The 25381-nt window shown below is 56.6% G+C and overlaps 1 protein-coding gene across 2 annotated transcripts in view; it reads left to right on the forward strand.

Annotated features, from left to right (window-relative positions):
* The window catches only part of LRP5 (LDL receptor related protein 5), a 122486-nt gene extending 101455 nt beyond the window's left edge, over positions 1 to 21031 (forward strand). The window contains exons 15-23 of one of the 2 annotated variants that reach the window (XM_018043250.1): positions 312 to 502; positions 1139 to 1348; positions 4293 to 4418; positions 8087 to 8323; positions 10503 to 10643; positions 12038 to 12274; positions 12546 to 12685; positions 19204 to 19301; positions 20565 to 21031. In XM_018043250.1, coding sequence (XP_017898739.1) covers positions 312 to 502; positions 1139 to 1348; positions 4293 to 4418; positions 8087 to 8323; positions 10503 to 10643; positions 12038 to 12274; positions 12546 to 12685; positions 19204 to 19301; positions 20565 to 20826 — 1642 coding nt within the window. In that variant the 3' untranslated portion in view covers positions 20827 to 21031. The remainder of the gene's footprint in view (positions 1 to 311; positions 503 to 1138; positions 1349 to 4292; positions 4419 to 8086; positions 8324 to 10502; positions 10644 to 12037; positions 12275 to 12545; positions 12686 to 19203; positions 19302 to 20564) is intronic. The other variant, XM_018043251.1, reaches the window with a different exon arrangement.

The raw sequence follows: 25381 nt of genomic DNA on the forward strand, positions 1-25381 counted from the left end.
CTTGCTGCAGTGGGAGCTCAGAGCCTTAACCACCTGGGACCGCCAGGGAAGTCCCGAGGGTAGCCTCATCTTGACCCTTGATTATATCTGCAAACACCTTGTTTCCCAGTAAGGTCACATTCCGAGGTTCCAGGCAGCCGTGAGGTCTTGGGGGACATTCTCCAGCCCCTCCAGGGTGTGACCTCTCACCTCCAGGAGCGGGGTCATGCGGCTGCTCGCCTGCTGGATGTCCGCAGGGTCGGGGCTGGTCTCTCTGGGGCTTGGCCGAGGACGGGCAGGACACAGCAGGTCCTCACTGCCGCCCTCTGCAGGTACCTGTACTTCACCAACATGCAAGACCGCGCCGCCAAGATCGAGCGCGCCGCCCTGGATGGCACGGAGCGCGAGGTCCTCTTCACCACGGGCCTCATCCGCCCCGTGGCCCTCGTGGTGGACAACACGCTGGGCAAGCTCTTCTGGGTGGACGCCGACCTGAAGCGCATCGAGAGCTGTGACCTGTCAGGTACGAGCTCTGGGGCCTCCCTGGGGACTGGTCTCTCGGCAGCCACCATGTCTGACCCGCTGGCAACGCCCGCCTTCCCCGTCATCGGTCATACGCCACAGTCTGTCGGGGGCCTGCTCCAAGGAGGCACATACACTCCCCCAGCCACATTCCAGGATGTGGGACCTGAATGATTCCTGATTGGTAGAGTCCAGGGAGGCTCAGAGAGGGTGAGCCAGCTGCCTGGGGCCCCCAGCATGGGGTGGAGCAGGAATCCTGTGCCCTTTGCCTCCAGCGCCCACACTTACAGCTGCTTGGCCATGGCTGCCTTTGTCTGGGGGCCCCTGGGCTGGAGAGGAGCAAGAATGAGAGCTTGGAGGGGCTTTTCTGCCAGAAGTTGGGGTGGGCTGGGGGAAGGGGAGGCACCGTGTTTTCAGGGGATCAGCAACTTGGGTCCACGGCTGCAATCACAAGGCCAGCCCAGGTGGAAGCAGGGCTGACTGAGAGGAGGTCTCAGGTCTGCCTGCTTCCAGGGAGTGTGCCCAGCCTGAGCCTGGCGTCCCCCAGGCTCCCGGCAGCCCTCCATTCTCCCAGAGCAAGCATGGGCTGAGCTCTCGGGGTCAGCCGCCACTCAGGGGGCGCTTATCCCTCTCGCAGGGGCCAACCGCCTGACCCTGGAGGACGCCAACATCGTGCAGCCCGTGGGCCTGACCGTGCTGGGCAAGCACCTCTACTGGACTGACCGCCAGCAGCAGATGATTGAGCGTGTGGACAAGACCACGGGGGACGCACGGACGCGAGTCCAGGGCCGTGTCGCACACCTGACTGGCATTCATGCTGTGGAGGACATCAGCCTGGAGGAGTTCTGTACGTGGGGGGCAGGCAGTGAGGGTGTGCGGGGGCCCCCGAGGGGAGGGAACGCCTCTGCATGGAGCACAGCAACCCCTGGGCTGGCCCCCTTGGAGAAAGGGAGGAGGGCGGACCAAGGCGAGAGTAGGGCTCCGGCTGTTTTCTTTCTGGCTTTGGCTGGGCCCAGTCTCGGTCATCAGAGGCCACCCTCAGGCCCCTACCCCATCCCCTTCTCCATCAGCAACAGATTGGACCGCTCTGACTTCCGTTTCTAGCTCTCGAACCCACTCTGCTTTCCAAGTGCCTGCGATGAGATTTGGCCCAGCTTTAGATGAATCACCCTTTAGATTGACTGAATCAACTGATTAGTAACCTTAATTACATCTGTATGTCCCTCCGCCAAGAAAGGTGATAAAACCATGGGCATGACAGCTCATCACATCCTCCCCAGCTGGGGAGCAGGGTGGGGAATTTGGGGGGCACTTTAGGATTCTGCCTACCACAGCCTGGCTGAGTCCAGGGGCCTGAGAGAGGGATGTCTGTAATCAGGACCTCTGGTTCCTCCATCCGGTCCTTGGCTATATGTGGATGTGGAGGGGTGTGTGTGTCTAAGTGTCTACCTGTCTCTATCTTCTTGCTTTTCTCTCTTTATTCATTATGTACATGCAGCCCAGCGGGCTGCCAGCTCAGTGCGCAGGGCCTTCTCTGTCCTTGTCTCGTGACGCCCACGGTCTGGCTGCCTTCTAGGCCCTGGGGCCGCCCAGCCTCACCCCAGCCCATCCCTGTCGGCCTGTTGCCTTGGCCACACTGCATTTTATATATTATATTATAATGTAATATTACATTATATATGTTATTTCCCAATAATTTATAATTTCAAATGAGATTACATTTTACAGCTGAAAAAAGTAGAACTCAGTAAGGGTAGTACTTCTCCTGTCTTGCAGCCAGTAAACACAAGGGGGCTTGAATTTGCAACCAGAGCCCATGCTTTAGCCACTTGGATTTTTTTCCGTTAGGCTTCCTGCTCAGAATCCGGGGCGTGACCTCCGAACCGGCCACTTCTTTGTTGACTGCTCTGTGGCAGTTTCTGTGGTAATCAGCTGGGTCCCAGATAAGTGAAGTCACCAGGAAACTAGCTTCTAGATAACCGAGGCGCCCCATACCTGTGGGTTAGCATGCTTCTGGTCATCTGGCCCCTTAGTCCATGCTCAGCCAAGTCACGGCTTCCTGGGTGTCACTAGCAGATGGTCAGAACGGTGAATGCTCAGCCCACAAAGGTCAAGACGCGCTGCCTGCTGGTGTCGGCAGAAAGCCAGGGTGCTGACCCGCAGCTCCTTGGAACCGGGGCTGGGCGGGCCAGGAAATGTTCAGTGAGCAGGTTTGAGGTTGGAAACCGGGGACGTGTCTGTGAGCACCAATGTGCAGGCTCTGGGGTGACATGGAGAGGCTCCTCGTTTTGGGAAGTCCTTCAGTGGGCTCTGCCATGTTGATCTGGGACGTGGGCCACCCATCCTGCTTCCGCACACGATCCCACAGCTAACCTCTAACCCAGGGGTGGCACTCTGCAGCCTGTGGGTCCCTGTCATCCTGGCTGCCTTTGCCCTGCAGCTGGCTGACCGGGAGTCACAACCAGTGGCCTGGCCTGTGAAGCCAAAATTATTTACTTTCTCATTTTTTATGGAAAAAGTTGGCTGACCCTGCTCTAAACTCTGACTCTGCCATTTTAAAAACACCTAATCCTTGAGATGAAGGAGGAAAAAACCCATGATTTGTCTTCAGGGGTAGGGGTGAGGAGCAGAGCGCTCTTTGACATTTCCTCTTACCTGGGGGAGGTCAGCCACTCTCCCAGGCGCCTAACCATTGTCCAGAGATTGGGCACAGGAGGTTGATGGAATTGAAATAGTCAAGGTTCCTGGGGTTCACCACCTTTACTACGTTAATTTCCACGTGTATTAGTTTACTGCAGCTGCTGTAACAAGCGACCACAAACTGGGTGACTTAGAGCAACAGAAACGTATTCTTTCCCGGTTCTGGAGGCCAGGAGTTCAAAGTCGAGGTGCTGCCAAGGCTATGCTCTCTCTGGAGGCTGGGAATGAGGGGGCTGAGGGGATGGGGACCGGGGGGATGACCAAGACGGCTCATGGCTACGGGTGTGCTTGTGGCTGTATCATTGCAGCCTCTGCCTCTGCCATCTCGTGGCCTTCCCTCCCGTCTTCACCTCTTGCCTGCTTGCACGCTTAGTCACTTCAGTTGTGTCTGACTCTTTGCGACCCCAAGGACTGCAGCCCGCCAGGCTCCTCTGTCCATGGGACTCTCCAGGCAAGAGTCCTGGAGTAGTTGCCATGCCCTCCTCCGGGGGACCTTCCTGGCCCAGGGGTTGAGCCTGCATCTCTTAGTCTCCTGCATGGGCAGGCAGGTTCTTTACCACCTGGGAAGCCCTCACCTCTTACGCACTCTCTTATAAGGATACTTGTTAGTGGATTTAATGCCCACCCAGATAATTCAGAATTAGACCTCATCTCAAGATCTTTAACGTGATCACGTCGTTTGCAGAGACCCTTTTCCCCAGTAAAGGTCACATTCTCAGATTCCAGGCATTAGGATGTGGACGTATCTTTTGGGGGGCCCACCACTAGCCCACTACACCATGAGAGACACACAGGCGGGCAGTGTAGCATGATGGTTGTGGGCACGGTGGGAGCTGGTGCAGAAGGCTGGGGTGTGATGTCAGGAAAGTTCTAGTTGTGCTTTTGGCCTCCACTTCCTCATTGGCAAAATGCAGCGTCCACAGAAACAGACTCGCCTGGCTGCCCTAGGAATGAAGTGAGAGGTTTGACTGCACTTCTGTAGGAGTGCCAGTTATTGTGAGGTCTTGCCTGGCCCTCACCGCCTCCCTTCTCTAGGCTGAAGTCCTGAGACTGGAGTCAGAGTCCGACCCCTCCTTCTTTTCTCTCCACAGCAGCCCACCCTTGTGCCCGCGACAATGGAGGCTGTTCTCACATCTGCGTCGCCAAGGGCGATGGGACGCCGCGATGCTCATGCCCGGTCCACCTCGTGCTCCTGCAGAACCTGCTGACTTGTGGTGGTAGGTGTGAGCTTGGCACTTTCTGTTGGGACACTGAACAGGGACCTGGTTCTCTGCCTGCCAGGTTGTTGCCTGGCACTTAAAAAAAAATCCATAGTCCCTATGGCACCCAGGGTTCAAGCCAGACTGTCTTGTTATTTGTCTTCTTTTCTAACACATGCATTTCAAGGCTTTGAATTTCCCTCTAAGCACTGCTTTAGCTGCATCCCACAAATTTTGATGTTGGATGGCATCACCGACTCAATGGACATGGGTTTGAGCAAGCTCCGGGAATTGGTGATGGACAGGGAAGCCCCGCTTGCTGCAGTCTGTGGGGTCACAAAGAGTGGGACATGACTGAGCAACTAAACTGAACAAATTTTGATAAATGAAATTGATAAATGATAAATTGTGATAACTGAAAATTGTATTTTCATTTTCAGGTAGTTCAAATATTTTTAAATTGGTCTCAGTAATTCTTTGGCCCTGGTGTTATTTACAAGTGTGTCGTGTAATTTCCAAATAGTTGGGAATTTTCTAGCTATTTTTCTGTTCCCGATTTCTAGTTTAATGCTATTGTGGTCTAAGTGTACACAAATGATTTCTATCCTTTTAACTTTGTTCAGATATGTTTTCTCCCCCAGCATGTGGCCTGTCCTTGGTGAATACTCCTTATGAGCTTGAGAAGTTATGTCATCTGCTACTGTTGGGTGGAGTGTTTCTCTAAATGTCGGTTAGATCCAGTTGAGAGACAGTGCTGTTTAGGTTGTCTGTATCTTTCCTTGCTGCTTGTTCTGTCAGTTACTGATGGAGGCGCTGAAATCCCCAATAATGGATTTGTCTAATTTTTTTAGTAGTTCTGTCTCTTTCCCTCCTTCTACCCTTGACCCTCTTCTTTTCAAAGGCTGCACAGGGAGTGGTTAAGAATATAAGCTTTAGGGTCAGCCAGACCTGGTCTCCAATCCCAGCTTTGCCACTTCCCAGCTGAGTGACCCTGGGCTGCTCACTTACCTCTCTTATCCTCTACTTCCTTTTCTGTGAAACAGAGAAACTGAGAGCATTTATCTGACGGGTTGTTGTTAGTAACCGAGTGCTTTGCGTGGTCCCTGACACATGGCACATGGGAATGCCCGCTGCCGCTAGTCGTGAGGATGGCAGGAATAATAGACTGAACTGTCCTTGCCACCGTGATGAAGCTCAGTCCCCAGGCTTCCTCTCCTCCTCCTGCAGGTCCTCCAGGTGACCTTGGGTGTGTTGTTCCTGTGCTTCTTTCCTCTCCTGTCCTCTGAGCTCCAGGGGGCCGGTCTTTGCCCTGCCCCTTACTTCTCACCCTCACCCCCATCATCCCCATGCCTTGTCCCACACATGGTACATTGCAGGGAGCAGGACCATGGGCCTGTCTTTCTGGAGCTTTCTCCTGCCCCACCTCATCACTGTAAACCCCGGAGACCCTGGCCAAGAAGAGGGGGGCCCTTTAATGACTGTCCACTGGCGGGGACACCTCAGCTCTCCTTAGCTTCCCGGTGGCCTTTCTCTGAGTTCTGGCCCCAGGGCCCACATGGCTTTGTGGCCTGAGAGTGGTTTTGCAGCTCGCACAGACATCCATGCCCTGGAAGAGAGCTGCACCAAGCGCTCAGCTCCCCGTGGGACCCCAGCCCTGGGTTTCCCCACGGGAGGATGCGCCCCTCTGTCACCCCTCCTCAGGGCCTAAAAGGCTTGTGTTCACTGTGTCCCCATCTCCATTCTTCCCTGGCCTCTTCTCTGGGGGCTCTCAGAAGGTCAGGGGCTCACGGAGGTCCCCAGGAGGTGCCATGGCGCCTCGTGCCTCATGCAGTGACCCAGACGGGCAGGGCGCGGCCGGCGATGCCAGAGTGTGCTCCGCAGCGCCCCTGCTGTGCGAGCCCAGCCCAGCCGGACGCTCGCGGATGCGCACGTACTCACCCTGGCACGTGCACGCTCACATACTTGTCCGGCTCTGTTACTTCCAGGAGGAAGCGGTGACCCAGGCGGGCTGCTTCTGTTTTAGGGACAAGGAAACAGAGGCCCTGGGAGGTTGAAGGTTCCTCAGGTTGCCCTGCTGCTGAGAGGAGCCTGGGTTCAACCTCACGTCCGTGCACACATAGACACATACACACACCCCGCCCCATCACGTCCTGGCTCTCCAGCAACATCTGCCAGGACTAGGGGCCCTTCGGGAAATCAGAGCCTGCCCCACCTGGACCCTCTTCCTCTTGGCTGGGCTGTGGGGGCGGGCGGGCAGTGGAAACAGCGGTCAAAGGCACAGGGCCTTTGGTTGGAGTTCAGGAGTGGGGCGTGGGCCACTGTCCGCACACAGCTTTCCGTGGCCAGCATCCCTGTGTTCCTTGGCAGCTCACTGCGCACACATCCGTTGTCCCCTGTGTGTCCTCTGTGGCCAAATGCAGTGGGAACAGCGGGATTGTGTTCATTTTTGCTCACAACTCTTCCCCCATCTCCCATCCCCATTCAGTCCAGTGTGGACCCTGCAGTTATGGGGGAGGCACGTGGATTCCAAATGTTGAAAGTCTTAGTACATCATGAAATCAATGCTTTTGTGAAGTTGATGTCTTTTAAAGGTTTTTTTGTGGGGGGGCATGCTCTGTGGCTTATGCATCTTAGTCCCTCCCCCTGCCCCCCCCACCGCCCCACTGCTATAGAAGTGAAAGTGAAGTTGCTCAGTCGTGTCCGACTCTTTGCGACCCCGTGGACTGTAGCCTACCAGGCTTCTCTGTCCATGGATCCTCTAGGCGAGAATACTGGAGTGGGTTACCATTTCCTTCTCCAGGGTTTAGCAGTGGAAGGGCCCAGGTCCTAACTGCTGACCACCAGGGAACTCCCAATACCTTTTTCCTTAATCAGATTTTATGGATGTTGATGACTGTTCTTAAACCTGAAATGGAGTTTGGGCTGATTTCTGGGCCTCCAGTTTTCTGTGATTTTCCAGCCAGGAGGGAGAGATGATGGACAGGACCCTGGGGAAGGGGCTCCTCCTGAGTGTCTCTGCTGGCGCCCTGGCACTCATCATGCCCACCTGTGTCCAGGCCTCCAGGACAGTGCCCCTCCCTCAGCAATACTGTCCATGCTTGGCCTGCACTAGAGAAGTGGACCCCGAGGGGGGTGACTTACCATGGCCGCTGGCGGGACGTGGCCCCAGGTCCCCTGTCCTTCCCCCTCTCAGCTCACCACCCTCCCAGGACTCCCTCCACCGGGAACCTTCAAACCCCCTCCCCATCGACTCTGCCCCCCTCCAGTACCCTTACCACCTGCCTTTCCTCAGCCCACCCCTCAGTGAAGGGCCTGGGTCCTCCACCAGCCCCCACCACCATGCCCGTGGGCTCTGTTGGCACTCACAGTGTTCTGGCCCCATTGCCCCAAAGGTGTAATGGGTGTGGGCGCTGACCACTGGCTTTCTGACCCTTCTACTTCCGGCGGGGGTGCAGTGGACATGTCGGTGTAGCCAGGCCCTGCGCACACACCCTATGCTTTGGGTCGACAGCTTCATGGCCTACTTGGGGCTGGAGGCGGGAAGGCAGACAGGAAGCAGGGCAGTGGAGACGAGGTGGATGCAGCATATATGACCGGAGCATATTCTCCGCTTTGAAAGCCGGTCGTGCTTCGCCCAGCTTTTGCCCCAAAGACGGCGCCCATGATGGTCTTTCTCTGCTCCGCAGAGCCTCCCACGTGCTCCCCCGACCAGTTCGCCTGCGCTACCGGGGAGATCGACTGCATCCCCGGGGCCTGGCGCTGTGACGGCTTCCCCGAGTGTGACGACCAGAGCGACGAGGAGGGCTGCCCAGTGTGCTCGGCCTCACAGTTCCCCTGTGCGCGGGGCCAGTGCGTGGACCTGCGGCTGCGCTGTGATGGCGAGGCCGACTGCCAGGACCGCTCGGATGAGGCGGACTGCGATGGTGAGGCCCTGCCCCGCCCTCCCGGCCCCGCTCCGCCCTCCCGGCCCCGCCCCAGTAAGGCTCCGCCCATCCCATCGGGCACCCCCTTGCCCTCCTGGAGTTTGGGCTTTATCAGGCCGCACCTGAAGGTCACCATAGAAGCTTTGCCAAGGCTCTTCAGCTTGGGAAGGGAAAAATGTTAGTTTTAGGCCCCCTGAAGGCTCCTGGCGTCTGCCCTACCAGTTTGGCATGAAGGTGGACTATGAGAATCTATCTTGCCTTCCCTCATTCAGTCAAGAATTTTACAGAAATCCAAGACAAATGCATTAGCTTGCTTTCCATGGTTTACACCCTGGTTCATTCCCATCCCCAAAGGCAGTGCTGTCCTCCACCGAGTCTGTGGGTTAATGCTTATTTGTGGGTGATTTCTAGCATCCCACTGAACCAGGAGTTACAGAGAGATTTGTCTGGTCAGCCTGGGTCCACTCTGACCAGCAGGATCTTCCTTTGGACCGTGACAGTGAAACAAATGTCTGAGCTCCCTCTGAGTTTTTTCTTTTATAAATGACCTTCTCGGTTGGTTCCTGCCACACACTGTCAGCCCCACGGCCCCGTGTTGACTGCTACTGAGCTAGCTGTTAATAGGTCTTTCTAGCTGCTACCCCCATAACCACTGGGTCCTGTACTTGGATAACTCAGATTTTATCTGTTCCCTGCCCGCTCATGATAAGCAGCCATTCTGTGGAAGATGAAGGCCTGGGATTCATTCCCCCAAATGTTTCTATAAAGCTGCAGTCATAAAGTCTTTCCAGCTCACAGACCCTTTGAGAACTTGATGGAGACTAGACCAGGGATTAGCACACTGTGGCCTAAGGATTAGGCCACCCTATTTTGGTAAAGTTTTGGGTGCATGCTACGTCACCTCAGTCATGTTCGACTCTTTGGGACCTCATGAACTGTAGCCCTCCGTTCATGGGATTCTCCAGGCAAGAATACTGGAGTGGGTTGCCATGCCCTTCTCCAGGGGATCTTCCCGCCCCCGGGATCAAACTCCTGTCTCTTATGTCTCCTGCATTGCAGGCAGATTCTTTACCATCTGAGGCACCAGGGTAAGTTGGTATTCTTTACCAACTTAAGCCACCTAAGTTTTATTGGGACACAGCTAGGCTCATTCATTTACATATTGTCTGAGGCTGATGTTGCATGAAAACAGCAGAGTTGAGTAGTTACTGTAGAGACCTGTCTGTCTCTTTACAGAAGAGTTTTCTGAGCCCTGCCTTACACTGTTGGCCCCAGCTCTGTCTGGTGGCCAAGATCTCGGCAGGAGGCAGGAGCCCTGATTAGGAACCACTCCCCACCTCCCTCCACTGTGAGAGTTTCTCCTGGTGGAAGGAAGCCCTGGGAGAACAGCAGGCCCTGGTGCAGGCTCTGGGTTCCACCCTCCGTTTCAGAAGCTTCCTCTCCTGCTCAGTGACCAGGAGACCTGCCCACTCATTGCACGGACAGGGTTCCTTGTCTCCAGTTTCGAGCGTGGGGCGCCTGGGCCAGGGCAGGTGGGGAGCATAGACAGGAAGTACTGGGGGCAGGTGACCAGCGAGCCCCCAGGCAGCTCCCTTCCTCACGGGGCCAGGGCCCTTTCCAGGTCAGCAGGGAAGCAGCGGCAGCTGCAGTACCTGGCCTTTCTCTTCCCCTTCCCCCGAAAGCCTGAGAGCTGCACTAGTTGCTTGTGTGGCCGGCCTCTGCCTTTCTGGTTGAGCTCTGCCCCTGCTTCCTGACCCCCGGAGCTCTGCAGGCGCATCAGCTGTCCCCTGCCCTGCCTGGTTAGGAGCCTGGCTCCTGTGGGCCGTCCGCTGACCCCAGGACCTGGGACAGAGCCTGGGCTCAGGGGCTGTGGGAGGTCCGGTGCTTTGCAAGCCTGACCCATGGTAGGATCCTGGTGAATAATTACCTCCCTGGGTCATTGAGGTCCCTTCCCTGCCAGCCCGTCCCCAGCATTTCACAGGCCTTGAAGCGGGGTCATCGAGGGGAGGGTGAAGGTTGGTTTGGCCGGGACAGTGCCCCGACCTGGTCCTCGCAGGGGTCCCTTTGCCTGCTCTGTGTTTGGACCCCAGGCCTCTGCTGCTGGGTCTGGGGTCGCGGGGCTGGGTGCACCTGTTGGTGGTCATCTGCTCAGTGCTCCTGGCTGCGTCATGCCCTCCAGCCTCTCTGAACGCAAGGCCCCTCCTTGCAGCCGTCTGCCTGCCCAACCAGTTCCGCTGTGCCAGCGGCCAGTGCGTCCTCATCAAGCAGCAGTGTGACTCCTTTCCCGACTGTGTCGATGGCTCCGACGAACTCATGTGCGGTGAGCTGGCCTCCTGCAGAGGGTGGAGTCGGGGGGGGGGGGTCACCCTGTGCTGGGCTTCTGTTCCAGGACCGTGGGGTCCAGAGGGAGGAAATGGTGAGGACCAAAGAGGCTGGGAGTGTCAGGCCTTGGTGGGGGAGTCAGGGAAGCCTTCCTGGAGGTGGAGGCAGCTGGGAGAAGGGAGAGACGGAGCTAACGGACGCACAGAAGCAGGCCCCTTTGGAGAAGGCAGAGGTGGGCGGGGCTGACTGTGATGGGCCAGGCCTGAGTGGCAGGCAGAGGCAGCATGTTTCTGCCCAGAGACCTCACTCAGCAGCGTCTGCCAGACAAAATCACCGGGTGGAGTAGGGGCTGGGTCCCTTCCCTGGCAGCCTGCTGTCTGGCCAAGGAGGAGGAGTGTGTGGCCGTGTGCAGAAGCACACATGTGCATGCACACATGCACACATATGTACATGCGTGTGCTGCATGCCCCTTGAATGACATGGTCTGTATAGTCAGGGGTACCAGGGTACAGAGGATGGGAAATGAAGGCAGTCAGAGAAGACTTCCTGGAGGCAGTGGCTCTTGAAAGGCTGTCGGATTCAGACAGGAAGGGAACTGGGTTCCCAGGAAGTGGGAATGTGTCCATGCACCTGGGGATGTGGCACCTTCGTTCACGGCAGAAGGACCAGGGTTGAGAGCTCTGACTGCAAGATAGAGATGACTTATGAATAGGGAAGAAGGAGGGGTCCCCAGGGGACTCACTGAGCGCTTTCGTACCGTCCCATCAACCCAGGGCAGGCCCCTCAGCTACCACCTCAGGGGTGAGGTCTGGGGTCAGAGTGCAGCAGTGGGTTCTGAGCCCTGCTCCTCTGGTGGGCAGGTGTCCATGCGGACCGTGTCTGTCTTCGGCCTCCCGTGTGACTATGACCCCAGTCGTTGGGGTGATTTTCATCCATAGTCAGGCCTCCTCACTGGAACCAGCAGCTTTCCTCCCTTTCTTTGGGGGGTTTGGCCGGCTGGAGGGGACGGAGTTGATTGTCCCTAGAACCGTTGTGCTGACCTGATGGGGAAGTGAGTGTTCTTTGGACAAGGTTGAGTCTAGAGCCCAGACTGGGAAGCTCTAGGTCAGGGGTGTGAATAGGAGGAGGCTGCTTTGGGGGAGTTGCTGGTGAGGGGCTGGGGATGGTGGGAGAGCTCAATCCGGCTGAGGAGGGGCAGGAGGCCACTGTGGGCAGGCTGGAGGGGGCAAGCCCTTCAAGGGTGCTGCCCCAGCCCCCCAGAATCTCCACCAGTGGGTCCTGGGCTGGGGCGGGTACGAGCCCTCCAGGGCACACAGCGCCTGCCGCCCCCCGCAGGAGACCCGCTCCGTTTTGGTTGACGTCCACCTTCTCTCCCTGTCTGGCCTCCGGCAGAAATCACCAAGCTGCCCTCAGACGACGGCCCGGCCCACAGCAGCGCCATCGGGCCGGTCATCGGCATCATCTTGTCCCTCTTCATCATGGGCGGGGTCTACTTTGTGTGCCAGCGCGTGGTGTGCCAGCGCTACGCGGGCGCCAACGGGCCCTTCCCGCACGAGTACGTCAGCGGGACCCCCCACGTGCCCCTCAACTTCATCGCCCCCGGCGGCTCCCAGCATGGTCCCTTCACAGGTGAGGAGCCTGAGCCCCGCGAGGGCCCTGGAGGAGGTGGAGAGGGTGGCTGGGGCGGGCTGCAGGGCGAGGGGGTCAGAAATGCTCTTTGGACTTGAGCTGAGCTCGTCTGAGTCGCCCACTAGGGACACCCGTCAGGTGGGGCTTCCTTTCCTGAGCCTGGCTGGGTCTCCTGGGCAGAGGGGCTGGAGAAAGCATGCCGTGTCCGTGGGGCGCCCTGGCCCCTGACCAGGCCTCCTTCCCCCCCGGCATCCCCCCCACCCCGCCACAGGCATTTCGTGCGGCAAGTCCATGATGAGCTCCGTGAGCCTGATGGGCGGCCGGGCCGGGGTGCCCCTCTACGACCGGAACCACGTCACCGGGGCCTCGTCCAGCAGCTCGTCCAGCACCAAGGCTACACTGTATCCGCCGGTGAGTGGGGGCAGGAGGAAGCCCGGCCAGCTCGGGGTCCCCCCCCCCCGACCCATGACATCAGGGTTTCTAGAATTACCAGCCAGCCGTTCCATCCCTCAGGGTGGTGGGTGCGTTCCACCCCTCAGGGTGCTGGGTGTGTTCACGCGCCTCCCCGTCCTGACCTGTAGTTTTTTCCTTTCTCTTCTTTTATTGGAGTGGAGTTGCTTTACAGCGTTGTGTTCATTTCTGCTGTACCATGAAGTGAATCATCTGTGTGTGTACATATATTCCCTCCTTCTTGGACCTCCCTCCAACACCCTGGGTTTTCTGTTTAGAAAAGAGCACTCCCTGTTCATGGTGGATAATCCAGAAGTCACATGAAGTCTAAAAAGTGGAAGTCGCACTCATAATCCCACCTCCCAGGGCTGCTGTCTGGCGTCCTCGGGTCTGGGTGCCAGTCTTTATTCCAAGGGCCTCCCCCATCCGCAGGGCCTGTCTGGCTGGACGTGAGCTTCCCTTCAGTGTCCCCACCAGAATACCCTATTTTCCCGCCTAAGGCCTTGCTGGTTCCCAGAAACTAGCTGGATTGTTTTCTAAGGACAGGCACTCACGGGGTGACTGTTGTGCTGACGTTTGCTCCCTGGAGCTTCCGGCAGCCCAAGTGGGGTGTGGGCTGGCTCCAGGCCACACCCTGGAAGAAAATGATTGTAGAGGGTGACAGTCTGAAGCCCTTAGTGTCCAGGTTCTGCTGCAGGATCCCGAGGGGGACCTTCTCCTTCATGTTGGCTGGGAAAGCCCCCTATTGCCAGGAGCATGGCCTGGGGTAACCGGGTGAGCCTGATGCATGGACACGAATCTGGGGCTATGTGTCAGGTTCTGACTTTACCTCAATCTGTGCTTCTTAATTCTTCAAAACCTGACTTTTCTGTGATGAAATACTCTTCTGAGGTGAAGATGGCCCCTTGAACTTTCTCTGGGGGGTCCCAGCGAGCGCCACCCACCAGGATGGGGCCTGCCCACCCTTCTGAGTGTCCCCCATATCCAGGGTATTGCCCTTCCTCATTGCACCTGATCCTGGAAGGGTCTAGGAAAAAGGCAGCGGGGGTTATTATATCGGGTCCACAGGATTCAGTCTGAGTCTCCTGGAGGCTATGGGGCTGGGCTCTTCAGGGGTGGGGGAGGCAAAGAGTCAGCAGAGTGGAGCTGAGGAACCCTCCCCACTGTTCTTTCCTTCCTGCTGCTATCGTCACCTGACCTTCGGATGGCCCATGTAGCCAGCTAGAAGCCCCAAGAACCCGTGTGGGACTGAGCTGACTCCAGGACAGCCCCCTGCCCACCCCCTCCCACCCCCAAGGTGGACACCAGGATGCTTGCAGCCTCTGGAGAAGCTGGGAGCTGGGGGGATCGTACTTGGCAGCAAGAGACGACACTGACCACCAGCAGTTTTTACAGCGGCTTTATTGAGATATATAGTTCACATACCATGCAATCCACCCACTTAAAGTGTCCAATTGCGTGGTTTTTAGTATATTCACAGAGCTGTGCAGTCATCACCGTGGTTAAATTTAGAACATTTCATCATCCCCAAAAGAAACCCTTTGTGGAGCCAGCTGTTTAAAAATTAACTACATTGCTTTGAATCAGTAATAACATGTTCATGGTACAGAATTCAAAGGGCACGGTGAAAAGAGGACCCAGCCTTTACTGTAACCAGGAATTCATCCCTCCCGAAAGGCAAAGCCTGTGCGGAGTTTATTGTCTGTCCTCCCAGAGGAAATCTGTGCATAAGCGAGCATATGAGAGTATGGACTTTATCTTCCCAGCAAAGAGAGTGATTTTTTTCCTTTAATTTTGGAGACAATTGTAGATTTATCTGTAGTTGTAAAATATAATACAGAGCGGTCCCATCTCCCTTTCACCAGTTTTCCGCCTTGGTAACGTCTTACGTAACTATGGTTGTCTTAGCACATGCGTGCTGCTGTAACAAAAATACCATAGACTAGGCAGCTTAAACTACACAGGTTTATTTCTCACAGTTCTAGAGGCTGGGAAGTTAAAGATCAAGGTTCCGGTTTCTCACTGTTGAAAGCCCAATTCTTAGTTCGTAGTGACTGTCTTGTCCGTATATAGTAGAAGGCATGAGGGAGCTCTCTGGGGTCTTTTTTTTTTTCGGCTGTGCCTTGTGGATCTTAGTTCCCTGACCAGGAATCGAACCTGCAACCTCCTGCAGTGGAAGCGTGGAGTCTCAACTACCAGGCCACCAGGGAAGCCCCCAGCGTCTCTTTCTTAAGGACACTTGTTTCATCCCGGAGGGCTCTACCCTTGTGGCTTAAGCACTCCAGAAGGTCCCACTCTTAAACCATCAGGTTGGAGAGTAGGTTTCAGTATATGAATTTGGGGGAGACCCAGACATTAAGTCTACAACGGTAATACGATATCATAACCAGTGCATTGATACAGTTCCCTTTGACTGTATTTAGAGTTCACCAATTTTACATATGCATTTTTTAAAGCCAGCTTTTTAAGAATCTGTTTTTATTTGCTTGTTTGTTTGGCTGCTCTGGGTCTTCGTTATGACACACAGGGTCTTTAGTCACGGCACGCGAACCTTCAGTTGCGGCACGTGTATCTAGTTCCCTGATCAGGGATCGAACCGGGGCCCCCTGCTTTGGGAGCGTGGGGTCTTAGCCACTGGACCACCAGGGAAGTCCCAAAGACAACTTTTTATTTTTGGAGCAATTTTAGATCCACAGCAAGATTGGGAGGAAAGTAGGGAGACTTGCCAAATCCCCACTCCGCCCCCATGACCAACCTCCTGCACGAGAGTGGAACACTGGGTACAGTCCACGCGCCTGCACCCAGAGGCCACTGTGTACGTCTGAGTTCACCCTTGGCGGTTTGGATTCTTTGTTGAATTCTGTGGGTTTGGACGAACGTGTAATGAACGACATGTATCCACCACTAGCAGCTCATACAGTGTAGTTTCGTGTGTACTTTTTAAAACCCGCACGATAGCATCTGCAGCTAATGGTAGCTCCTCTCTCAGCCTCACTTTCTTTTTGTAAATGAATTTATCTATTATGATTGGAGGCTAATGACTTTACAATGTTGTGGTGGTTTTTGCCATACATTGACCATGAGTCAGCCACGGGTGTACATGTGTCCCCCGTCCCAACCCCCCATCCCCCCCCCCCCCCCCGCCACCTCCCTCCCCATCCCATCCCTCTGGGTTGTCCCAGTACACTGGCTTTGAGCGCCATTTCATGCATCGAACTTGGACTGGTGATCTGTTTCACATATGGTAATATATGTGTTTCAATGCTGTTCTCTCAAATCATCCCATCCTCTCCTTCCCCCACAGAGTCCAAAAGTCTGTTCTCTATACCTGTCTCTTTTGCTGTCTTGCATATAAGGTCGTCGTTACCATCTTTCTAAATTCCATATATATACGCTAATACACTGCATCGGTGTTTTTCCCTCTGACTGACTTCACTCTGTATAATAGACTGCAGTTTCATCCACCTCATTAGAACTGACTCAGCCTCCCTTTCTGCTGCTGAGCCTCAGTGAAGGGCTGGCTGGCCTCTACCCAGAGGAACTCCCTCTCTGTGTGCTACATCACTCCGACTCCAGAAGGGGGCGCTGTCCCCATCCTGTTTCGCAGTGAGGAGGCTGAGGGACCGAGTGGTAACTACCCGCCCTCCCCGCCTCCTCTGGGGGCCCTTCTGCCCGAGCTGGCCACTCTGCGCCGGTCTCTCCTGCACCCTTAAGTTTGTTTCCCTTCTCGGGCAGAGCAAGCCCCCTTCTTGGTGACTGGACAATGCCCTTTGTTGGGGTGTGGCTGGGCCACACCGGTGGGTATCTAGTCACCCCGGGATCTTGTTACCCCAACAGCAATGCTCAGAACGCCTGCATTTTCCTCGTTTAGGGGAGACACCAGGAAGATGCCCTGTAGCTAAGGCTGAAGGTCATCTTGACCTTTCTTGGCAAAGGGGTCCTTAAGAGACGACAGTCCCTCTTCCCACCAGCAGAGGGCAACACCAGCATGACTGTCCCTCACTCTGCGGGTCCAATTTAGGGTAAAAATGGTATTGTAGTGTAATTTATGTTTCACTTATTACAAATGACGTCAAACATCTTTTTGTATGGTTAAGAACCTTTGTAGTTTTATTTTCTCAGAAAGGTGCGTTTATGTCCTTTTTCTATTGGGTTGTTGGTTTTGTTTTGTTTTTTAATCCGTTTGTAAGGGCTCTTTGGGTTTCCCAGGTGGCACTAGAGGTAAGGAACTCTACTGCCAATGCAGGAGACGCAAAAGAGGTGGGTTTGATCCCTGGGTCGGGAAGATCCCCTGGAGTAGGAAATGGCAACCGGCTCCAGGATTCTTGTCTGGAAAAATTCAATGGACAGAGGAGCCTGGTGAGTTCCAGTCCTTGAGGCTGCAAAGAGTCAGACACGGCTGAGTGACTGAGCACAGCACAGGGGCTCTTTATGTAGAGGTATAGCTATATTAAGAGAATGAGCCTGAGATATGGGTTGAAAATGTTTTTCCTAGCTGTCTTTCGATTTGGTTTATGTTGTGTTTTGCCCTTTATACCATGAAATTAAGTCTGGAGGGGTGTTGATCATGCCCAGAAAGGCTTTCCCTCCTCTTAAAAAATAGTTTCTTTCCATGTTCTCTTAAAGTTCTCAAGGTTTCATGTTTGTGTTTAAAACTTGCCCTTGGAATGTAATTAGAAGGTCTGAGTGAGTCTGGAGGTACTGACTATTTCTGCGCTGATGGCTTCCAGGCAGCTTTTATGAATTGAGGTCCAATCAGGAGACAGAAACCATATGGTGCTTTGACCAGAGAAAGTTCAATACATTATTAGCCGGGATTGGAATTCCAGGGTGTTGCCCGGTGAGAGGTAAAGAGGACTCTTTAGAACACAGGAAAAGCAGATTATCTGGGAGGGAGTGGCTGGGAAAGAGCCCCCAGCTGCCATGCACCAGAAGACAGAGAAGGGGCCAAGGTGCTCACCAATAGAACTTGCTAGAGATCTGCCTACTGCTGTACTGGGAAGACTTCCCCACAACCCTTCCTTGATCTTCACCTCCCCGGCGCCCTGAGGGAGGTAGCTCTGACAGTCAGCAGGGAGGGGATTATGGGCAGGATCCCAGAGCTCCTTGGAGGCAGAAGTGAAGAGGAGCCAGGTCCGGTCAAGTTCAAGGGCAGATGCAGAAAAAGCTCCCCACCCCCAACCTGGGGTGAGGGGCAGGCCCTTTCTGCTGGTGGTGCTTCCTGACTGGTTTCTGCTCCCCTCTTCACCCCAGCTGTACCTTCCCAGCTTTGGGGTCAAATCCTGAGCATCCCGAGGCTGGTTGTTTGGGCTGAAGAGGACCCTTCCCCCAGAATAAGGAGAGGGGTCTATGTGGTTCCTGAAGGGCAGGGGAGAGGCCTGGGCTTTTCCTGTAGGTTATTCACCAAGTGTCAGGACTGCCTTAGGAAGCAAGTCTTCTTAATTTTTTTGTTTCTTTTTAAAATTTTTATTTCTTCCTTGGCTTCTCTCTGACGCATGTGGGATCTTAGTTCCCTGATCAGGGATTGAACCCAACACCTCCTGCATTGGAAGCGCAGAGTCCTAACCAGGGAAGTCCCTAGCCCCATTTTAGAGATGAAGCTATTGAGGCCTCAGAACAGGAAATCCCTCACCAGGGAGCCTGCTGCAGCTGGGAGGTGCTACAAAGGACTCAATCCACATCTTCCCTGGGACAGGATGTGCCCTGTCCACCACCCCAGGGACCTGGGGAGAGTCTGTCCTTCAGGGCGCACGCACAGTGATAGCCCTCTGCCCACTGTGCCCCCTGCAGGGAAGCTGGCAGGAGGTGGGGGGGCGGGGGAGTGCAAACCTGGCCCATGTCTGGGCCCCCTGGGTCCACGGCCCCTTTTGTGGAGCCAGTAGTGTTCTGCCTGGCTCTGGAGGGTGTGTGCTTGGGGGGAAGAGTTGTGTCTACACCACAGTTTGGGGGCAGTGTAGTCCCTTGAGAAAGGGGCACCCTTTCCTGGTTTGTTGAGACGCTGGCCAGGCGGGCAGCTAGGCTGTAGCCCCTCCCTGGTGGGTGGACCCCCCCCCCCCCGCCCCCCGCCCCCCCCCCCCCCGCATCCTCAGGGTTCCCCCAGGAGTGTTTGGAATAAGGAGTGAATTATAGAGATTAGACTTTTGCACCACGTGGAAGGAGATGGGGAAGTAAAAGTCCAGAGGAACCTCGCCAGGCGCTCTGGGGCCCAGTGACACGCCCAGGTCGGCAGGGACACTTCTCCGCGGGTGACCGGCGTGCAGGATCCATCGGGGGCCTGAACGCGCTGGCCTGGGGTCACCACTGGTCAGCGGGGCGGCCCCGGCGGCCACCCTGCTCTGCCCCTCCGCGTGCCCACTCGCAGGCCACGGCTGCCGCTTCCCATCCCAGACCAGGAGGGGTCGTGGGAGGAGGCAAGGCTGGCGGGGGTGGCGGGACCGTGGGCTCCGGGGCGCGTGTGACCTCGCTTGGCCTCCCCACAGATCTTGAACCCGCCGCCGTCCCCCGCCACGGACCCCTCCCTGTACAACGTGGACGTGTTCTACTCTTCCAACATTCCCGCCGCCGCCAGGCCGTACAGGTACGGAGCCCCCGCGGTCCCGCGCCTGGCCCCCTTTCCCGGGAGAGACAGCGGGGAGGGGTCGGCGCAGCGCGGGAGCGCTGAGGTCAGAAAGCACCCGGAGCCCTCGGGTGGGAGCCTTGGGGGTCTTGGGAAGCCACCGGGGGTCCCCACCGCGGCTGGCCGGTCCCCGAGGGCTCTGCGCTCAGGCGGTGCTTGAATCCGGCTGGGGACCGCGGCGGGGCCGCCACCCCGCGATGCCTCCCCCGGGAAGGAGCGGGCTTGGCAGGCCCTCGCCGGGGCGATCCTTCCGCCTTCCTCGCGGCGCAGGCCTGCTTCAGGGGACGTCGGGTCCGGCTCCGAGCCAGGCTGGGCAAGCTGAACCTGCTGAGCTTCAACCACCCGGTGGTCTCAGCCCGCAGGGCCCACCCCGCCCCGGCGGGCTACCTGATGGAGCACGTGGAGGCTGGGCCCCGCTAGGCTTGTCCCCCGCCTCCCGCGTAGAGAGCCGGGGTCTGGGGGCGCTGCGGGTGGCGCCTCGTGGTCCTGGAGCCGCGGACCCTCGAGGAGCGGCGCCGCCCGCCCTCTGGTGGCCGTTTGGGGGACTCCCGGGCCTGGAAGGGGAGCCGGCTGATTCCGGGAGGCACCGCTCTTGACCAGGTGGTCGCGACCCTGGTCAAGAACGTGCAGGGGCTCCCCAGCCTGCCTGCTCCCAGGACCCCACGTGGGGTGGCCTCCTGCTGCACGTTCCTCAGCGGCGGGCCCTTTGGAGCCGGCGCCCCCTTCCTGCCCACTGTGAGCCCCCACCTCGGGCCCAGGCCACAGGGCGATGTTGCGCGGGTCATCAGGAGACATCCCCGGGATCAAGACGAGACTGGCTGGTCTCCACTATTTACAGCAGTGATACAAGGGGGGATAGCCGTCGAGCACTTCCTGGTGTCGGGCACTGTTTCTAGCACGTTCCATGCAGAATCTCACTTTAGTCATCATAAGCCGCTTTTGAAACGGACACCGTTTCATCCTTCCCATTTTGTCAAAGAGAAATGGAAGCTCAGACAGGTTAAGTTTAGTCCCAGGTGGGCTCTGGGGGCCTCGTTCTCCATAAGGGTGACCTTGGCTCGGGGCTGCAGTCCTTGCCAGGGCCTGGACTTGGCAGCCTGCAAGGTAAGTGCAGGCGCGCCCACCTTGGAGGTGGCGCTGTGGAGGCTCAGGGGGCCGGGGGGCAGATGGATGCGCATGTGGGCCACTCTGAATGCAGGCTCCCTTTGCCTGTATCCCCTTCAGGCCCTACATCATCCGCGGGGTGGCGCCCCCGACCACGCCCTGCAGCACGGACGTGTGCGACAGCGACTACAGCGCCAGCCGCTGGAAGGCCAGCAAGTACTACCTGGATCTGAACTCGGACTCAGACCCCTACCCGCCTCCGCCCACACCGCACAGCCAGTACCTGTCAGCGGAGGACAGCTGCCCGCCGTCGCCCGCCACGGAGAGAAGCTACTTCCACCTCTTCCCGCCCCCGCCGTCCCCCTGCACGGACTCCTCCTGACCTTGGCCGGGCCACCCTGGCCTCTCAGCGCCCCTGTACATAGTTTTAAATATGAACAAAGAAAAAAATATATTTTATGATTTAAAAAAAATATAGTTGGGATTTTAAAAACAGGAGAAATGTGAACAGTGATGGGGTGGGCAGGACAGGGAAAAACTTTGTACAATGGAGAAAATATTTATAAACCTAATTTTTTAAAACATCATTGCCATTCTTTCATGCCCTGTGTGTGGGAGCTGCGTGTCCCCGAGGAGTGAATGGCCCACCCTGGGCAGTTGTTGGAGTCCTGCCCTTATCCTCCTGGGCATCTCACCTTCAGGCTCCCCCAGGGAGGGGTGAGACCTCTGGGAAGAGGCCTGCGAGGGGTCAGCTTTGTGGATGCCTGACTCATGCCTGACTTGATGTTTGATTTTATGCTCTGCGATTGCCGTCCTGAAATTCTAGATAATTTTGAAGACTGAGGCCCTGCATTTCATTTGGCATTGGGCTCTGCAGGTTATATACCTGGGCTTTGGGCCATTCCCTGGCTGGTACCTCCTACCGTCTGACCTGTGTGTGCCAGCTCAGGGCTGCTACTGCTCATCAAGACACCCCCACCCCACCCGGTGGTCCAGAGGTTGGGACTCAGCGCTTTTACTGCTAAGGGCCCCGGTCCAATCCCTGGTTGGGAAACTAAGACCCTGCAAGCCGCATAGTGTGGCCAAAAAAAAAAGCGCTGGGGGCCCTGCCATCCATGTTGACCCAGTGGATGGTGCTGCCAAGCCACACTTGCCCAGATAGGGGAGGGAGACCCCAGCCCTCCTCCTCTCCCCGGCCCCCTCCATGCCCATCTGGGTGGATGGGAGGTCAGGGGGGAATTGGGGCAGTGCTGGTGCGGCCTCCACTGGAGGGTCAAACCACAAAGAGCTGGAAGAAGACTGCACTCCTGACCCCCAAGGCCTGGAGAGCGGGGTGAGAGCTGACGGAGGGGAGTCTGGTGAGGGGGCCATGAGGGCTCCAACTGTGGGCCCAGGGGTTGGAGCTGGGATGGGCCTGGCTTCTTGGGACAGATTTTTTTTTTTTTTTCGGTTTTTGGCTCTGCTGGGTCTCTGTTGCTGCAAGGGCCTTTCTCTAGCTGCAGGGAGCGGGGGCTACTCTCCAGTTGCGATGCGCAGGCTTCTCATTGCAGTGGCCTCTCTTGTGGAGCACTGGCTCCAGAGCACAGACTCAGTAATTGTGGCGCATGGGCTTGGTTGCTCCGCAGCATGTGGGATCTTCCTGGACCAGGGATCTAACCCGTGTCTCCAGCATTGGCAGGTGGATTCTTTAACACTGAGCCACCAGGGAAGCCCGGGGACAGAATTTGAGGAGACCCCCCTGAGCCCTGATCGCCTGGAGTCCCCCGAGGTCATGGCTTATCAGCCTTGAAGGCAGTAGACACAAGTGGGCTTGCTGGGGACGGGGTGACTGGCCGTTGGTGCAGACGAACCGTGAGAGTGGGCGGCCTGTCCTGAGTGCTGATCAGGAGTGGGGACCACGCTCAAGGCCCCTTTGAAATTTATTTTTACTTACAGGAAATGGCAACCCACTCCAGTATTCCTGCCTGGAGAATCCCATGGACAGAGGAGCCTGGGGGCTACAGTTCATGGGGTCGCAGAGTCAGGCTTGACTGAAGCAACTTAAGCATGCATGTATTTATTTGACTGTGCTGGGTCTTCGTTGCAGCACGTGGGATCTGTTTAATCATTCCCTGATCCGGGATTGAACCCAGGCTCCTCACACTGGGAGTGTGGAGTGTTAGCCATTGGACCAGCGGGAAGGTCCCAAGGCTGCTCTGCAGACCACAGGGCTTGGGTCTGCCTCTGCCAGAAAAGCTTCGTCTCTTATCCACACCATCCAGCTGCCCCCGTCTGTCAAGGAAGGGTGCCGTCGCCTGCCCCTGGGAGTAGAGTAAGGCTTCCGTGAGATAAGCCTCGCCCAGTCGGGGCCTGGCAAGCCGCAGGTCCTTGGTCATGGGAGGGTGACATACTTCCTCAAGGTCGCAGTGCTAAGGACCAGCTGCTCCCAGGCCCAAGTCGGATCTCCTGTTCACAGAGCTGCCTGCGGAGGCTCAGGGCTCCTAACACTCGCCCGGTGCCCTGAGGTGCTCCTTAAAGCACCTGTCTCCGTGCAGGCGGGGCTTCCCAGGTGGCGGTAGTGGTAAAGAACCCGCCTGCCAATGCAGGAGATTTAAGAGATGTGTGCCTGACCTCTGGGTCTGGAAGATCCCCTGGAGGAGGGCATGGCAACCCACTCCAGTATTCTTGCCTGGAGAATCTCAGGGATGGGAGCCTGGTGGGCTGCCGTCTATGGGGCGGCAGAGTCGGACACGTCTGAAGTGACTTAGCACGGCAATGCAGGCGGCCAGTTGGGGAGGGGACAGTGGCTGCCTCATGGGGGAGACCCCCCTCTCCTGCCTTCCCTCTCCCTTGGGCAGCTAGGGATCTGGCGGGGGGGTCGGGGTGGGGGGAGTGCCTGGGCTGTGTGCACTGACAGAAGAGGGAACCACCCTCTGAGGTCCTCCCCTCCCTCTCCTGCAGGCCCCCGGATAGAGCCGTTGCGTGGCCTAGGAGCCCGAGGGTGCCTGCCACTAGACCCGTTCCTGCCGTGCGAGGTCAGCTGGTGGAGTGGGGTCAAACCTCTGGCCTCCTACCATGTGCCGAGTGAATCTGTCAGCCTTCAGCCAGCAGCTGCGGTGTGCAGAGCTCTGCACGCCAGTCCCACGCTGGAGGACCCAGACAGTAGCCAGATGGGACCCTTCCCTTAAAGGTGCTCAAAATTAGTAACAGAGGCAGCTTCCTAAGTTGTAGAAAGCACAATTTTGAGATATCCTGGGGCCTATAGGCAGGAAGGCAAGGAGGGCTTCCTGGAGGAGATGATATCTAATCTGTGTCTTCAGCGAGGGGATGAAGTTAACTGGCTTATCTCATTTAAACTTCACAACAGCCCAGCGAGGTAAATGGTATCCCCGACTTATTGTTGAGGAAACCAAGGCTTGGGGAAAAAGAAGTAAAGACAGAATTGTTTTCATTCATTTCTTGAACTCTTCCTTTATCCAGCAAATGTTACCAACTGGCTCCTGAGTGCTGCTCAGTGTGGCCAGAAGGGCATCCACCTTCCCCTAAACCCTCTCCCTCCGCACTGTCACCCACTGCTTCCCAAGGCTCTGCCATCCCTTCCGGAGCCCTGTGGGGTCTCCCTCAGGTAGTGGGCTCGCTCCCCACTGACCCCATCAGAGGGGATCCATTTGTTCAGCTCAGCCTGCCTCCAACCCTGGGATGGGTGTGGGAGCTCTTCCCTGCCTGGGGTCCAGTGCTCCCTTGGGTCTACAGCTGCCTTGGGCAGTTGAACAAAAGCCATGTGCCCAGATCTTGGGCACATCCACATGCTGGGAACCAGGCTGTGGGCAGCGGAGGGGGTTCTGTCCCCGAGAAGCCTGGGTGGTTGCTGAGCTGGGTGGGCCTGGATCCCGCTTGGCCCCTGCAGTGCTCCTTCTCTGGTGCCTCCAGCACTGGGACCCCCTGGTTGGACCGTACCCTCCGGGAATGCAGCTGGGGTCCCACCAAGCAATCCCCATACTGGCTCCTCTCCCAGATTTCCACTTCTCGGCCTCTCCCTCTTCACTCAAAGGCTGTCTTCTCTTTTCTTTCCCGGCAAGCTCAATGGTGACCCTCATTATTAGCAATCCTAGTGGTTCTCCTTCCTACCAAGTCCTTTAATGGGAAAGGAAATACTCAAACCCCGACCCCCCACCCCAACCCAGACTGAATCTTAATGCAGTGAAGAAAAGGAAAAGAGACAAGTTAAATTTCCATCTGAAAGTGGGCCCACCTTCACATCCCGCTAGAGTTCCCTATTTGCCCCCTTTTCTCCAGCCTCAGCATGTCGTAGCCCGACCACCCAGCAACCCCCCAGCACTGGCTCGGGGCCTCCCAGGGCATGTCCCCTGCCAGGGCAGCCTCTTTCCACCCCTCGGATCAGGCCTGAGCCCTGGTGACATAACAGAAGGAAAGACAATGTGGATCTTTGTTCTCCGGGCGAGCTCCTTCCATCTCAAGCCTTTTCTTTATCCGGAGCTGGTCTTTTCTGAGTGTATTAAAGTGTCCTTTTTCTTTTTCAGTTGCCTTGGGTCTTGGTTGCTGCACACACGCTTTCTCCAGTTGCAGTGAGTGGGGGCTGCCCTCTCGTTGGCTTCTCACTGCAGTGGCTTCTCTAGCACACGCTCTGTGGCTTCTGTGTGCAGCTCTCAGGGCACGTGGGCTTCGGCAGTTGCAGTTCACAGGCTCAGTACTTGCAGTACACAGGCTCAGTACTTGCAGTTCACAGGCTCAGTACTTGTGGTACACAGGCTCAGTACTTGCAGTACACAGGCTCAGTACTTGCAGTTCACAGGCTCAGTACTTGCAGTACACAGGCTCAGTACTTGCAGTTCACAGGCTCAGTACTTGCAGTTCACAGGCTCAGTACTTGCAGTACACAGGCTCTGTACTTGCAGTTCACAGGCTCAGTACTTGCAGTACACAGGCTCTGGACTTGC

This window comes from Capra hircus, chromosome 29, assembly GCF_001704415.2.
Source record: "Capra hircus breed San Clemente chromosome 29, ASM170441v1, whole genome shotgun sequence".
Taxonomy (NCBI): domain Eukaryota; kingdom Metazoa; phylum Chordata; class Mammalia; order Artiodactyla; family Bovidae; genus Capra; species Capra hircus.